This window comes from Lepus europaeus, chromosome 19, assembly GCF_033115175.1.
Source record: "Lepus europaeus isolate LE1 chromosome 19, mLepTim1.pri, whole genome shotgun sequence".
Lineage (NCBI taxonomy): Eukaryota > Metazoa > Chordata > Mammalia > Lagomorpha > Leporidae > Lepus > Lepus europaeus.
The window spans coordinates 54,690,714-54,702,936 of NC_084845.1; the positions used below are offsets into that span (position 1 = coordinate 54,690,714).

A 12,223-nucleotide genomic window follows, 5' to 3' on the forward strand; every position below is an offset into this window, starting at 1 on the left:
GGCCCAAGCACTTGGGCCATCCTCCACTGCCTTCCCGGGCCATAGCAGAGAGCTGGCCTGGAAGAGGGGCAACTGGGATAGAATCCGGCACCCCAACCGGGACTAGAACCCGGTGTGCCAGCGCCGCAAGGCGGAGGATTAGCCTGTTAAGCCACGGCGCCGGCCATCTTGAAGCTTTTTTCTTATGTGGGTGTGTTTTCTCCCGCAAAGGGGAAAAGATAGAAACAATGTTGCAGAACCAAGAACAAAACTTCCTTTGTTTGCCTACCTGCTGGTTCTTGGTGAAGATCGTATTGGCCTTGTAGAAAAACCATAGCTGCTCTTCCCACCCACCAGTCCTTTTGTTTTTTTAAAGATTTATTTATTTGAGAGAGAGAGAGTTACAGACAGAGGGAGAGACAGAGAGAGACGTCTTTCATCCACTGGTTCACTCCCCAAATAGCTGCAATGGCTGGAGCTTGGCTGATCCAAAGCTAGGAGCCAGGAGCTGCTTCTGGGTCTGCTACGTGAGTATGGGGCCCGAGCACTTGGGCCATCTTCACTGCTTTCCCAGGCCAGAGAGCTGGATCAGAAGAAGAGCAGCTGAGACTCGAACCGATGCCTATATGGGATGCCAGCGCCGCAAGTGGAGGCCCAGCCCACTGCACCACAGCGCCGGCTCCCCGCCTTTCCTTGAGTCACTGCTTAGGTTACCTGGCCTGGGAGCTCCTCGGCCACTCTGCCTTCCAGTTGCCTGGCCCCAAGTGGGGACAACCAACCAGCAAGTGCCAGCTTCCCTCTGCAGCCTTAGTGTGTGTGAGGGAGGTGTGGGGGTCAGAATTAACCCCCAGAGTTGAGATAGGCCTTGAACTGCTTTCTTCCTCTCCATAAGTATGATGATTGGAAAATTAGCATGAGAGCATCCTATAAATGTTAATGCTTTTCATGTACACATCTTCCAAGCAATGCTTCCTACATTTTCTCCTTTAATCCTCATGTAAGACGCATGTGTAACTGCGACAATACCCAGACAACTAGAGGATTGGCACAGGGCCTCTGTCCAGGGAGCCCCAGGTCTTCTGACAGTAGGCTCTGTGCCCTTTCTGTACCAGCGATGACTTTTGCACTGTTGGGCATCTAGGAGCTGCTAACGAGTTTCCTTTATTAATTCAGAGTGCTTTGATCCCAAGTCTTTTTAGTCCGTGGGATGGCAGGTTCTGCTGCCAGCTCTTCAGCATTAGGACTGGGAGCCCCCTGTGGTGGAGAGAGTGGGAGGGAGAGGTGACAGGGAGGCACCATGGGAGCACAGGAGGGATCCGAGAAGGCTGCTTTTGTGTAGCACAGGAATGAATAACAGGCTTAAGAGGACCTGTTCTTTCCCCCTCGTTATTATTTTTTCCAGAATATACCTGGTCGGATTTTCATTTTCTAGCCTTTATGTTCAAATAGATGTTTTAGATGCATGAGAACTGTTCAATTTCTGACCAGGCAGGATGGGATGTGGCTCTGAGCCTGGCCTCAGCTTCGCTGCTGAGCCACCAGCCGGGAGGGCCCCGTTTTCCCGAGTTCCCAAAGACGACCAAGGAGGACAGAGGTGACTGTCTCATCACAGCAGAGCCAGGCATCCACTTTTTAGGATAATTCTTTCTATTTTAAGAAGAGGCTTAGGGGCCGGCGCTGTGGTGCAGTAGGCTAACCCTTTGCCTGCGGCACCAGCATCCCATATTGGCACTGGTTCCAGTCCCAGCTGCTCTACTTCCTATCCAGCTCTCTGCTATGGCAGGGGAAAGAGCAGAGGATGGCCCAACTGCTTGGACCCCTGCACCCAAGTGGGAGATCTGGAAAAGGTTCCTGGCTCCTGGCTTCAGATTGGCACAGCTCTGGCCATTTGGGGAGCAAACCAGTGGGTGGAAGACCTTTCTCTCTGTCTCTTCCTCTCACTATCTGTAACTCTACCTCTCAAATAAATAAATAAAGTCTTTAATTTAAAAAAAAGGCTTTGGCCGGCGCCGTGACTTAGCAGGCTAATCCTCCGCCTTGCGGCGCTGGCACACCGGGTTCTAGTCCCGGTTGGGGCGCCGGATTCTATCCCGGTTGCCCCTCTTCCAGGCCAGCTCTCTGCTATGGCCCGGGAAGGCAGTGGAGGATGGCCCAAGTCTTTGGGCCCTGCACCCGCATGGGAGACCAGGAGAAGCACCTGGCTCCTGGCTTCAGATCAGCGAGATGCGCCGGCCGCAGCGGCCATTGGAGGGTGAACCAACGGCATAGGAAGACCTTTCTCTCTGTCTCTCTCTCTCACTATCCACTCTGCCTGTCAAAAAAATATATAAATATATAAAAAAAAGGCTTAAAGGTTATAATCGTAGTAAACCTCATTACATTAAAAAAAAAATAAAAGTCACTGTGGTCCTGGCATGCAAAATATAGGTCCCTTTCCAAAGGTGGGTTTTTGTAAATCTCTCGTGTGGTAGCAGTCACCACATTTGTCATTTCATTTTATTTTAATTTATCTATTTGAAGGACAGAGTTACAGAGAAAGGTAGAGAGAGGTCCTTCATCTGCTGGTTCACTCCCCAAATGGCTACAATGGCTGGAGTTGAGTCTATTGAAAGCCAGGAGCTTCTTCTGAGTCTCCCACGTGGGTTCAGGGGCCCAAGGACTTGGGCCATCCTCTTCTGCTTTCCCAGGCACATAAGCAGGGAGCTGGATCAGAAGTGGGGCAGCCAGGCCTCAAACTGGTGCCCATATGGGATGCCAGCACTTCAGGCCAGGGCTTTAACCTGCTGTGCCACAGCACCGGCCCCATGTACAATTGTCATTTTATTTTATTTTTAAAGATTTATTTATTTATTTATTTGAAAGTCAGAATTACACAGAGAGAGAAGGAGAGGCAGAGAGAAAAGTCTTCCATCCGCTGGCTCACTCCCCAGCTAGCCACAACGGCTGGAGCTGCGCCAATCCAAACCAGGAGCCAGGAGCCTCCTCCGGGTCTCCCACATGGGTGCAGGGGCCCAAGCACCTGGGCCATCTTCCACTGCTTTCCCAGGCCATAGCAGAGAGCGGGACAGGAAGTGGAGCGGCCGGGACTTGAACTGGTGCCCACATGGGATGCCGGCACTGCAGGCGGTGGCCTTATCTGCCACGCCACAGCACCAGGCCCACACTCGTCATTTTAAACACCTTTATGGGTTCTGCGTGAGGATTTGTGTGTCCCTTTTGGAGCTGCTGCACATTTGGGTTGTTTCCAGTTTTTGCTAGTATAAATAATTCTGTGATTGATAGGCCTATTTATGTGGCTATGGCTTTTTTCCTTTTTTTGTATGTGTGAGGTTTTTTTTTTTTTTTTTTTTTCTGAAGATAGATACCTGTACGTGGGGTTTATAGTAAGGCTCAAGACAGCTTATTAAAGCCTGGCTCTGTATCATTGTAAAGCCATGCTTCACAGTGTAGAGTCTTCTAGTTCTTTAAAAAGTCCATTTAATTTGATGAATTAAACCAAACAAAAGCTTTTTGTACTATTTTCACAGCTTTGTATATTGAAAATGTATGAATAGCACTGAGACGCCCTTAACTTCGCCAGGGAACGCCAGCCGCACGTCCTTTGTCTTGTTCTCCCTCCTCTGCCGCCTCCCTCCTTCCCTGCACACATACACACACAGAGAGTTTTTGCGGGATCATTGAAGTAAGTTGCAGACAGCTGACACTTCACCCTCAAATTCCTCAGTGCACATCTTCTGAGAATAAGATCAGTCTCCAGCAGAAGCAAACTACCATTGTAGCTCCTATGGGGATTAACAGTCATTCCATAACAACAGCTTGCATATGAAAATTTCTTTAATTGTTTCCAAATGTCCATTTCCGATTTCAGTGGCGGGACCACTGGATGCAGTGTGTATACTTCCTGCCACAAGAGGAGCCTGTCACCCAGGGCGCAGCCCTCTGCCTGGTAGCCCACCACGACGACTACTGTGTGTGGTACAGCCTCCAGAGGACCAGGTATGCCCGAGCCAAGGGGTGAAGGACTGGGCCTCGCAGACTGGGCCATTTATGGATACTTGGGAGACACAAGTGGGCAGATTTGAGCAGATTGAAATGAGAGATCAGTGGTTTGTGTGGATGTGTCAGGGTAATGAGAGGACGCTGTCAGGCGTGGCTGGACTCCAGTTAGCACTGACGTGTGTGAAGTCCAATCTCTGCTTGAGAACCAGTGGCCAGTCTCACAGAGCAGGTCCCTGTGCTGTGCCCTCTGCTTCTGAGTGTCTAGTGGGGTATGCCCACCACCTGTCTGTTTATCGCCTGCCATAGCCCTGAAAAGAAAGTGAGCGTCTCCCAGATGCGCCCTGTGTGCGACTGCCAAGCTCACCTGCTCTGGACCCGGCCTCGTTTTGGAGAGATCAATGATGCCAACAGAACTGAGCAGTATGTCCAGGCCCTGGGGACCGTAAGTCCAACTTTTGCATGGTTGTGGCCAGGGTAGAAGCTTGCCCCTGGCCCTAACTCTCTGCCTGAGGTTTGGGAGTGGGCACAGTGCAGAAAGCTGAGGAGCCTACAGGGGTCTCCCTGGAGGGCCTGCTCTCTGCCCATCTGTGAGAGTCTCCTCCGGGGTCTTCCCAGCCCCTCTGTGTGGCCTGCTGAATGCCTTTGTGGCTCCCAGTGAGCCCAGTGACTTCAGCCACCTCTCTCCTCTTCCCGTCCATTACCACCTTTGTCAGATTTTCTAAAATACAAATCTGATCATAGAACTCTCCTGCCTGAAACCTGTGCTGCTTCTGCCTCTCAGGGGACCCAGCCTGGGGGCCACCATTGCAGATTGCAGAGTTGTGTTCAAGAACCCATGTGCACATGTACTCATGCGTGCATTTTGAGGGGAGGAAAGATCCAGTTGACTCAGTTGCAGAGTTTCTTGGAGGGATCTGTGACCCATAGGGCATCCTTGCTCGGAGATGTCACTTGAGAATGCCTGAGCCTTGAGTGACAGCTGTCACCAGACCCGAAAAAACCTGTTGTAGATGTAGACTGGGTGTTGGCCTCCTATGAGTGGGGCAGACCCTCAGCGAGGCTTTCTGGCTTGGGTTGAGAAGGGTCTTCCCTGCCTCTAGGGTTTGCTGGGGAGACTCGGGAGAGGTATTGGAGGGTAGGGTGGGTGACTGCACAGGCAGGTGCGATGGTGCGGAGACCAAGAGGATTCAGCCAGGTGAGAGGGATGGGATAAACTCTGATTTGACACTCAGTTGTCCTGATGAGTGGGGCCAGAAGGAAACGTTTGTCATTTGGCCCCGAGGAGCTGTCGCAGAGCCTGTGCTGAACTTGTTCTTTTCCCACAGGTGCTGACCCCAGACAGCATCTGCCTGTGTGTCAGCGATGGCAGCCTGCTCTCCATGCTGGCCCATCACCTGGGTGCCCAGCAGGTAGCGCACGTGTCTTCTGTCAGCTTCCAAGGGCTGGCTCTGCTCTATCTCATTACTTGTATTTTCTTTCTCTCTCTCTCTTTTTTTTAAAATATTTATTTATGTATTTGAAAGTCAGAGTTACACAGAGAGAGGAGAGGCAGATACAGGTCTTCCATCTGCTGGTTCACTTCCCAGTTGGCTGCAATGGCCAGAGCTGTGCTGATCTGAAGCCAGGGGTTTCCTTCGGGGCTACCATGTAGGTGCAGGGGCCCAAGGACTTGGGCCATCTTCTACTGCTTTCCCAGGCCACAGCAGAGAGCTAGATCATATGTGGAGCAGTTGGGACTCAAACCAGTGCCCATATGGGATGCTGGCCCTGGAGGCAGCAGCTTTACCCACTCTGCCACAGCGCCAGCCCCTACTTGTATTTTCCTAAGATCAGCTCTTGAGTCAGAGCTTTGTGTGGTCAGGTACACAGTTCTATGGTTAAGGCTGCTGCCTTTTTTTTTTTTTTATTTTTTAAGATAAATACATTCGTTTGAAAGAGCTACAGAGAGAGCTTCTATCCACTGGTTTACTCCCCAAATAGCCACAACAGCCATGGTTGGTCTAGGCTGAACTTAGAGCTTCATCCAGGTCTCTCACATGGGTGGTAGGGGCCCAAACACTTGGGCCATCCTCCACTGCTTTTCCTAGGTGCATTAGCAGGGAGCTGGATCTAAAGTGGAGCCGCTGGGACACAAACTGGCACTCATATGATATGCCAGCGTTGCAGGTATTGGCTTTACCCACTGCCTCACGACACAACCCCTCATTAAGGCTTCTTCCAGGTGCAACTGATGTGTGCAGCTGTGTGCTTGGTTCTGGGGGCCTTACGGTCTATTGCCCACGTGTGTGGACTGCTGCCACATAGCCACAACCCGCATTGCCAGGATCAGTGCAGACCGTAGGTGCTATCCCAAGTTGGTAGTGAGCAAGGTTGAAGTGTTCAGGTGATGTTCTCTGCCTTGGACTGATCTTGTCACATTTGAATAAGTAATTTCTTCCTCTGTTGAGTATGTGTCTAATAACTAATAGCGTGGTGTTCTCTTCAGGTATTTACAGTCGAGAGTTCATCAGCTTCTCATAAACTGATGAAAAAGGTAAGTGGAGGTTGTGAGTGACGTCCCGAGGGCCTGGGGGCTTTCCTTCCAGCATCTGGGGTTGACCTTGTGCAGCACCAAGTTCCGGGGAAACGGAGGAGCATAGCTGGGTGAGCACTCTCCTGGTTGTTTGGTTCTGCACGGAGAGCTGGCCTAGTCATCCCCAGAACGTGTGCACTCAGGTCTTTCTTTGCTTTTTTTTTTTTTTTTTTTTTTTTTTTTTAAGATTTTATTTATTTGAGAGGCAGAGAGAGGGAGAGATAGAGACATCTTTATCCGCTGGTTCAGTCTCCAGATGCCCTCAATCCTGGAGCTGAACGGATCCAAAGCCAGAAGCCAGGAGCTTCTTCTGAGTCTCACATGTGGGTGCAGGGGCCCATCTACTTGGGCCACCTTCCACTGTTTTCCCAGGCCATAACAGAGAGCTGGATTGGAAGAGGAGCAGCCGGGACATGAACCCATGCCCATAAGGGATGCCGGCACTGCAGGTGGAGGCTTAGCTTGTTAGACCACAGCACTAGCTCCACTCTGCTCTGTTTTTCACAGCTGCCTCACTCAGGCTTTTCTCCTTCACATGAAGCTAGGAAAGCTGAGATCTCTGCAGCAGTGGGACTGACTGTCTGATTGGTTCCTGGGCCGCCACTGCTCCCTGCCTGATGGGAGATGCTCGCTGTCTCCCTGGCCAGCAGTGGGTTCGACTTCCACTCCGGAGGGTGGCTTGCATGCCTGGCACTAGGTCCTGCTGTGTATCCATGACCAGCAAGTCTTTCCCTGTGACTGCATTTGGCTCACCATCTCATCCTGGGAGCGAGGGCTGCCCCCGAGGGGGGATTTCCGCAGGGCAGGTGGAGGGAGCGCTCTGGAGCTGTGGGGTTGGGTTCTCTAGCGCAGAGAACAACTTGGGAGATGTTGGTTTTTTCTTTTTGCTGAACAAAAATACTTTTGTAATTGTTTTTTTCCGTTGTTGTTTTTCTTTCTAAGATCTTCAAAGCTAACCACTTAGAAGATAAAATCAATATCATAGAGAAGCGGCCTGAAACGCTAACGTCTGAAGACCTGCAGGGTAGGAAGGTGAGCAGGAGCTCTTGCACACACGAGGGCTATTGGGGTGGGCGGTGTAGCATTGAGAGCCCCGCGCCATCCTGTGCCTGTGCCTTGTGGCAGGGCCCCAGGAATAAGACCGTGTGGAGGGCATGGCTGGGCAAATCATGGCATTGCTCTGAGCAGCCTGGAGGGCCTCCCCCATTCCCTTCCCAGCGCTCCTGACGTCATTCACTTCCCCTTCCCTTTTACTTTTTTTTTTTTTAAAGATTTATTTATTTGGAAGGCAGAGTTACAGAAAGATGGTCTTATCTGCTGGTTTACTACCCAAATGGTGCAAGAGCTGAAACCAGGAGCCTGGAACTCCATCTGGGTCTTTCATGTGGGTGAGAGGGGCCCAAGTACTTGGGCCATTGTCCACTGCTTTCCCAGGTGCATCAGCAGGGAGCTGGATCAGAAGTGGAGCAGCTAGGGCTGGAACCGATGCTCATGTGGGATGCTGGCATTGTAGCTTTTGGCTGTTGTGAAGAATGCTACTATGAACACTGGAGTATAGATCTTCGTGAAGATGGATGTTTTCAGTTCTCCGAGACAGTTGTCTAGGCTTTAAACTGCCGAGTAATATGGTAATTTTATGTGACTTCTGAAAAACTGCTGCCAAAGTGGCCATACCATTTTACATCCCCATTAGTACTGTATAGAGCCCTCACCAGCACTCACTGCTATGTCTTTTGAGTGTTTGGATTGATACAGGCAGCGTCTTGTCCTGTGCTTGGTTACCACATGTGGATATTCAGGCATTTGCCCATTTTCCTCCATGTCTTTCACAGCTTCATGGAGGTAGAACTCACACACAGTTTACTTGTTAAAAGTGTTCAGTTTTGGGACCAGTGGGTTAAGCTGTAGCCTGCAGCGCTGGCATTCCAGTTAGAGTCCTGGCTCCTCTACTTTGATCAACTCCCTGCTAAAGTGCCTGGGAAAACAGGGGAAAATGGCCCAAGTCCCTGGGCCCCAGCAGGTCTCCATATGGGGAGACCCAGAAGGTCCTGGCTTCTGGCTTCCACCTGGCCTAATCCTGGCGGTTGCAGCCGTTTAGGGAGTAAACCAGTGGATGGAAGGTTCTCTCTCTCTCTCTCTCTCTCTCTCTGCCTTTCACATAAATAATAAATAAATCTTTAAAAACGTGTACAGTTCGGGGGCCGGTATTGTATGGCACAGGTTAGCCTGCCCCTTGTGATGCCAGCATCCCATATTGAAGCATGAATTTGAGTCCAGCCTGCTCCACTTCTAGTCCAGCTTCCTGCTATGCACCTGGGAAGGTAGCAGATGATGGCCCAAGTGGTTGAGCGCTTGCCATCCATGTGGGAGACCTGAATGGAGTTACTTCCAGGCCCAGCCTGGACCAGCCCGGGCTGTTACTGCTGCCTGGGGAGTGAACCAGCGGACAGGTGGAGGATATCTGTGTATCCCTCCCTGTCATTGTGCCTTTCAGGTGAATAAATAATTTTTTTTTTTTTTTTTTTTGACAGAGTGGATAGTAAGAGAGAGAGACAGAGAGAAAGGTCTTCCTTTTTGCCGTTGGTTCACCCTCCAATGGCTGCTGCGGCCGGCGCGTCGTGCTGATCCGAAGCCAGGAGCCAGGTGCTTCTCCTGGTCTCCCATGGGGTGCAGGGCCCAAGCACTTGGGCCATCCTCCACTGCCTTCCCGGGCCATAGCAGAGAGCTGGCCTGGAAGAGGGGCCACCGGGATAGAATCCGGCACCCCAACCGGGACTAGAACCCGGTGTGCCGGCACTGCAAGGCAGAGGATTAGCCTGTTAAGCCACGGCACCGGCCCCGAATAAATAACTTCTAAAAAATTATTAAAAAGTATACAATTCAGGCCGGCGCCGCGGCTCAATAGGCTAATCCTCTGCCTTGCGGCGCCGGCACACCGGGTTCTAGTCCCGGTCGGGGCACCGATCCTGTCCCGGTTGCCCCTCTTCCAGGCCAGCTCTCTGCTGTGGCCAGGGAGTGCAGTGGAGGATGGCCCAAGTCCTTGGGTCCTGCACCCCATGGGAGACCAGGATAGCACCTGGCTCCTGCCATCGGATCAGCGCGGTGCGCCGGCTGCAGCGCGCCAGCCACGGCGGCCATTGGAGGGTGAACCAACAGCAAAGGAAGACCTTTCTCTGTCTCTCTCTCTCACTGTCCACTCTGCCTGTCAAAAATAAAAAAAAATAAAAATAAAAAGTATACAATTCAGTGATTTTAGTATGTTCATAAGGTTGTACAACTATCACCAAATCAATCCTAGAACATTTTTAAAAATTTATTCATTTTAATTTTATTTGAAAGGCAAAGTGAATGAGAGAGAAAAAGAATCCCTTACATCCACTGGTTCACCCCTCCAGCTACCTGTGGTAGCTGGTGCTGGGCCAAAGTCAGGAGCCTGGAACTCAGTTCAGGTCTGCCAGGCGCATGGCAGGAACCCAACTCCTTGAGCCATTCCTGCTGCCTCCCAGGCAGCTGGGTAAGAAGCAAAGCTGGACTGTGGGATGTGGATGTCCCAAGCAGCATCTTAACTGCGGGCTAGAACTCCTCCCTCTGACTCTTTTGTTACCCTGAAAGAAGCACCATTCTTGTTGCCAGTCACTCCACTTGTCCCTGGTCTTCCAAGTCTCGGGCAGCCCCTGTGTCCTTCCTGTCTCTTTTGAGGCTCATAGAAACGGAACTGCAGCGTGCAGCCGTGTTGTGGCTGACAGCTCGCTCCCAGCAGGGTTGTCAAGGAGTGTCGTGTTGAGTGGGCCAGCATTTCGCTTCTTTGTCCTGCTGACTAATGCTCCGTTGTGTGGCCAGACCATGCCTTGCTTACCTGTTTATGGGAGGGGGCGCTCGGGTAGACCCCGCCGGCTGTTGTGAACAGGGCTGCTGCGTTGTTCCAAGCTGCCCTCCCCCCTCCATCAGTGATGGTGTAGGAAATGATTCGATTCTCGAAGCAGCTTATGTGGCGTACACTGGACTCCAGGTGACTGCAGAGCAGTGGCGAGAGCTCACTGGGGCAGGGGACAGGCTGTCCTCAGGGCCAGCCCTTTGTCTTGCCCAGTGTTTTCAGTGCAGCTGTGTTGGCTCCGACCAGCGCCTCCCTGATACCCGTCCACTTGGGCCCAGCCCTGGGGAGTCTGTCTCCTCAGCTCCGCCCTGTCTCCCTTCTCCCTCTCTGCAGTCTCCCCAACCCTGGCCTAGACTGTGCTCTCCTGAGTCACCCCTGTGCCTCGCTGCCCTTGGGGCCCTCCCCTCTTACTTCCTGGCCCTCAGAGGGGAGGGGTCTTTTAAAGCACAGCCCTTGTTGAACTCCCCATTAGAGCTTCTGGCCTCCAGGGCGAGTCCGGCCTCTTCCCCCTTCCCCACCGGCCCCTTCCGCCTCTCTGGCCTCTGCCTCCGCTCCCTTGCTGTGGCTCACACCCTTGTTCTCACTCCAGTCCGGGCCTGGGCCTGGGCCTGGGCCTGGGCCGCCCTTCCTGCTCCTCAGCTTTTCTGCCTGCCAGTCACTTGCTCGCCTGCTGGGCTCACGTTGACTCAGTGTGCGCTCTGGCCAAGCACTTTGCTGTTGTGCTGGGGACACCACGCTGTGTCCCCACACAGACAGGCACCGAGGACTTGTGATGACAAAGCTTCAGCAGGGCCTTACAGGATGCCCCCCTCGCTTGCCTGTCTGCTGCTGAAGGCGGGACTCATCTTGGTATCCTCGAGGGCAGGTACAGACCCAACAGCTGTTTGCTGAGTGTGTGAGTGTGTGGGTGGCCTGTTACTTCCTGCCTGTCGCTCTTCAGCAGAGCCCTTCTCATGCCTGGGTCCTGCTCTTGCCCTGCTCACCAGGTGTCTCTCCTTGTGGGTGAGCCGTTCTTCACCACCAGCCTACTGCCCTGGCACAACCTGTACTTCTGGTACGTCCGCACCGCTGTGGACCAGCACCTGGGACCTGGCGCCGTGGTGATGCCCCAGGCTGCGTCTCTGCACGCTATGGTCGTGGAGTTCAGGGTAGGCCACCCGGAGGGGTTAGTGGGAGACAGAGTGGAAGGGGGGTCGGGAGCCTTGTTTTCTTGCAGAGGCCCTGGGTGCCAATGGAGCCCTGAGGACTTGGGCCTCACCCCTCCATCCGTATCGGTGCGCTGCAGGGAGCCATCAGGGCAGTGCCTCAGAAGACAGCCATTTGCCACAGGAAATGGAAATGGCCGTGCACTGTCACTTCACAATTGTGGCTTATCAGAATAATTAAAAAACAGAAATGAAGCGTTTTGGGAGACAGGCTGTGCAGCTTGCACTGCTCTCATTAAGAGCCAAGGCTCCAGTGGTTAAAAGCATTTTGAGATGGGAGAGGCAGCTTCTTTATGCGGGGAAGAATTGAAAAGCTTCATTTTAATTTTCTCATCAAAGCAGAACCACAGTCACGAAGTCATTTTGGGAAAGGCATTTTTATTAAAAGGCTTTTGAAATGCTTTAACCTGAAACGCGGGGCGCGTTGCATTTGATAGTCCTTTTATAAGAATGGCTTCTTATCATGTGGGAGCTCAGTGGCCTCGTTGCTTAGTTCCTGGGCGTTTCTTCTGCGTTATTTTTTTTTCACTTGAACGGATTTTCATGTACATCCTGATTTTCATGGTCAAGGGGGGTGTCAGGCACAGATGGCTT

At 52.1% G+C, this 12,223-nt stretch overlaps 1 protein-coding gene across 4 annotated transcripts in view; it reads left to right on the top strand.

Annotated features, from left to right (window-relative positions):
• Positions 1–12,223, top strand: part of PRMT7 (protein arginine methyltransferase 7) — a 47,421-nt gene that overhangs the window by 31,169 nt on the left and 4,029 nt on the right. For all 4 annotated transcript variants that reach the window (XR_009864506.1, XM_062177883.1, XM_062177885.1 and 1 more), the window contains exons 9-14: positions 3,848–3,975; positions 4,285–4,420; positions 5,304–5,387; positions 6,464–6,511; positions 7,493–7,582; positions 11,411–11,572. Coding sequence is in view for 3 of the 4 variants with exons in the window: in XM_062177883.1 (XP_062033867.1) it covers positions 3,848–3,975; positions 4,285–4,420; positions 5,304–5,387; positions 6,464–6,511; positions 7,493–7,582; positions 11,411–11,572 (648 nt within the window). In the remaining variant the exon portion in view is untranslated. The remainder of the gene's footprint in view (positions 1–3,847; positions 3,976–4,284; positions 4,421–5,303; positions 5,388–6,463; positions 6,512–7,492; positions 7,583–11,410; positions 11,573–12,223) is intronic.